The sequence below is a fragment of the Plasmopara halstedii genome, assembly GCF_900000015.1.
Source record: "Plasmopara halstedii genome assembly, contig: Scaffold_287, whole genome shotgun sequence".
NCBI lineage: Eukaryota > Oomycota > Peronosporomycetes > Peronosporales > Peronosporaceae > Plasmopara > Plasmopara halstedii.
The window spans coordinates 601,049-604,799 of NW_020187208.1; the positions used below are offsets into that span (position 1 = coordinate 601,049).

The 3,751-nt window shown below is 44.7% G+C and overlaps 1 protein-coding gene across 1 annotated transcript; it reads left to right on the plus strand.

The window, feature by feature from the left end:
- Positions 1–53: 53 nt before the first annotated feature.
- On the plus strand, positions 54–362 carry PHALS_05012 (uncharacterized protein; the record flags this gene model as incomplete). Its single annotated transcript, XM_024722741.1, has 2 exons — positions 54–77; positions 138–362. 2 exons carry the CDS (start codon positions 54–56, stop codon positions 360–362), a joined length of 249 nt encoding a protein of 82 aa, XP_024573787.1.
- Positions 363–3,751: the final 3,389 nt, after the last annotated feature.

A 3,751-nucleotide genomic window follows, 5' to 3' on the forward strand; every position in this document is an offset into this window, starting at 1 on the left:
CTTCTAGCTTTTGATCTCGCTCATCACGGTATGTTACGTAAGTATCTTTCTGCATGAATCTGATCAAACAAAATGCTGTAAATATGTACTTTAGGAGTCGATTTCACTTTCCGATTCAATTGGCTTCGATAGAATAGTTGCTTCTGTCATCTAATTTGGTGACAACGTCTTTTCAAGATGAGAAACGCGGTATCAACGTGGGAATGCTGCTGATTGAAGAGCTGCTTGGAGGGTTTCGCTATTGCATTTGCCTATGTATTGAGCTCTACTCGGGTCGATCTGTCCTGTTTGTTCTTGATGTTGGAAGCAAGACATACCAAAAGGGTCCACCGATAAGTGCGATAATGGTTGTTGAAAAGTGATGTTGCACATGCTTATGTCGATAGCATTTTGACTTGCTCAGTATATTCATTCCCACCTTAATACGGGGGTTTTCATCTTTAAAATGTCTTGCTTCCGAATCGGACGACGGTACTATATTTTCTGTCGAATCCAACTGTATGGGAAGCTCCCAAAATACATATTTGCAGCTTTTATTACACGAGATCAGCGCAAAAGATGCCTGTATAACATACGTTGATGTGCGAGAACATAAGCTAGAAGACTAATCGACAGAAGCAACATCGGACGACTGTGAGAGCGGAACTGCTGTTATCAATCTTCCCCCGGTGCGGCGGGCTCCATGCTCTTGCCATTCTTTCAAACACCGCGCTACGGCACGGGAATATGACTTCGTGGTGACACACGTCAGCGTGGCGGAAAACAACTTGATGTAGTATCAATCACTGAAACAGACGATCTGCTGACTAACGAGTGCGCTGCATATGCATCCCGCTAGCAGCTACCGTTGTGAGCTGTCCTTAATATAATGCATGAAAGTTGGTACAACCGTTGCATATTGGTGCTGCGTTGCAAAGGAGTCCGAACCGCGACGAAGCTACCGTTAATACACCATGCGCGACATTTCGCTTGGCTTGTTAAGTGACTTTATATTTGTGGAATGAATATGACCGACACAAATTGATTTCTTGAATTGCCACATCGACTTATTGATGGCCAACATAATGCCCAGAAAGCAAGAAAAGTTCTGAGAGAACTGTACCGCTTTGAAATCAACTTGTTAACCAGCATGGTGCCAGCGACGCTGTATAACTGATGAATAATTATCAACGACCAACAGTGATTGTCTAAGCATTCAGACTACACCAGGATAAAAATCTGAAAAAAAATGATTTTTCTTCCTCATGGGTCCGACAAGTTTCATTCATCGTGCGGTAGAAGACAAAAGGCGAGCCAAAACTGCAAGTCTTGAAAGACAGGATGCAGGATCTTGCGCAAATGCTTGCCGAAGGTGACAAACGACTTGATTTGCGCTACGTCGATTCGCTGCGAGTGAATCGTTATTGGGTGCGGCTTCATCGGTGGCTTGGGTGTCCACAGAAAAGTGGTGGTGAATGTCGGCGTTATGAGCAATAGGATTTTGAGCTTTCACCCGTATTTCCGCGCTAGGCTGTCTTGCGAGTCGTCTGGAAGCTAAATTTGCGGGTGAAGGCACCGTTGATTACAATCCACTTCAGTCATGTCAAAGGAGCGAAGATCTTGGCTAATGTAAGCCTGAGTAAGAGGTATCGCAGTTCTTGATACAAGTCTGCAAATATCTGTTGATGTCTCGTATTTTGCCTGCTGCTGGTGCGCTCATACGTCTGGTCCTTGGAAGACACCAGCGTCGGTATCTGAAAGTGCACTTGTATGAGTGAGGTCAAATCAACACCTTTTTCAGCTTCATGCTCGCATCCCAGCTATAGATACTCGTGCGCGATATTATCTTTGAGTTTATTACTTGCTCCAAAGAGGCTTAACGCCGACACCGTGTTCGCTGTGTTGATGTGCATCCGAGGCAAAAAGAGCACGATTTATTCCTAGGTGTTGTGTGGCGTATTCTGTTCGCATTGAGATTTTTTTTCAAGTAGTCCGATCGCAAATGAAATTTGTTTGACGGAAGACAATTATTGGTCGCGACCCATGAAATTTTCTCGACACTTTTTGCTCGTCGTCAGTGCTTTTAGAGTCTCTAATATAAGGAAGACAAAGTTGAAAGTCAGCTCAACATCTTGTGGGAGAGATTTAAGCCGCTAGGATTCAGCTTTCTATATCACGATGTGTTTGTAGCTATCAAACCCTGTTTGGGATCGGGTACTGTATATCTAATTACACTTTGGGCTTCTTCTGTCAGTGGGACCTCCAGCCCACCCAACTACACACACCCATTTAGGTCGGCATGATAGACACAGTTTTGGGGTTTGGTTGCTCGTCCAGTTTAGTGTTCAGTTTTCGGCTACCTTAAATCGGACCATACGGGTATCAAACTAAATACCTCCCGATCCCAGGTCAAGTGACTGACCATTTGAGCCAAAGAGTCGGTCGAAGTTTATGACTCACTCGGTCTTTGGTGACAAAGCTAGAGATATTACATTCCAGGATTTACCAGTGGGTGGGTAACTGCATAGCAATTTTTATGGAAGCACTATCAGAAGTATCAATGCTGGCAGCCGTTGAAAAATTTTCTTGCGCCACTCGTCACATTGAATTTTTCCAGCTTCCGCTAAAGCGACACAGTTGGTGCCCCTTGCATTTTGTATCCTCAAAAGTCACTCTGCCCTAGCCAGCTTCGCCGCCCGGAAGTCAGACCAACCGTATAAACTGAAAAGTCTTCGTCTTGGTTTAAATGAAGGCAGATCCGTAAGCGGTGTCAGGTGGAAAAATCAAAATGTTTTTGGAGGAATGTTGATGGTGTTTGATGGCAGCAGAATAGCTACGGACCGTGCCAGCAGCCCACTTTAATGCAGACGTTATTATTCCTAGGCAGCCTCGCCTCATAGAGGTCAGTCTCCACTCAGCAGGCTGACTTTTGTCTGACTGCACCCTCGCATTTTCCCTGAAGCTGGTGACACCTGGCAACTGCTTCACATAGTCACCAAATATCGGTTTTTGCAAAACCACGAGGAGAGTCGTTTTTCTCAAATAAGCGACGGTGTAAGTACCGAAGGAGAGCAACAAATGTCGTTAAAGATACCTGGTCGCATTTATATACCGGGTCAGCTGTATTATGTCAAACGTAAAGTGGCTGTGGTCGGACCAGATGGAAAAGATGATGATACTGCGGTGTGTGTACCACACATCTTCGACAACATCTTCACAAAATTCCATTCATCATGTACGAGTACATTGCGTCACTTGTCACGCTAAATGAGAGAGGACCAGGCCGCCCGGAGAGCTCATGATACAGATAAGATGAGAGTCAGGGTCATAACCCACTCATAATCGACGTTGTTTCATCACAAGTGTAATGGGGCTACACATACTCTGGTAACAGGGGGGGGTGTCACACCAGATGGGCATGGTGTGACCACACCCAAACAGGAATACGGTACGGGGCAGTAGTTCTACATATATTTAAATTTTACTATACATATTTGGGAGAATGTATACATTTAAAATTAGGCGGGTTTGTCGCAGATAAAAATAAAAAAAGTCAGTTTTGGATTCAAACGGAAGATTTAACCAGCCTCGGGTTATGGCAATAATTACTCTTGAGGATAGCGGATTGCGATCCGCTAAACTCGTAGTTGTTCTAAGTATAGAATAAAAGGTCGGTGACCTAACTTACGCTGCTCAACGCGTAAAGCTACGGCGGCCCCGCTGCACTTGGTAGCACTTGTAGTCAATCTACACCTGAGCCGTTTAGACTGAT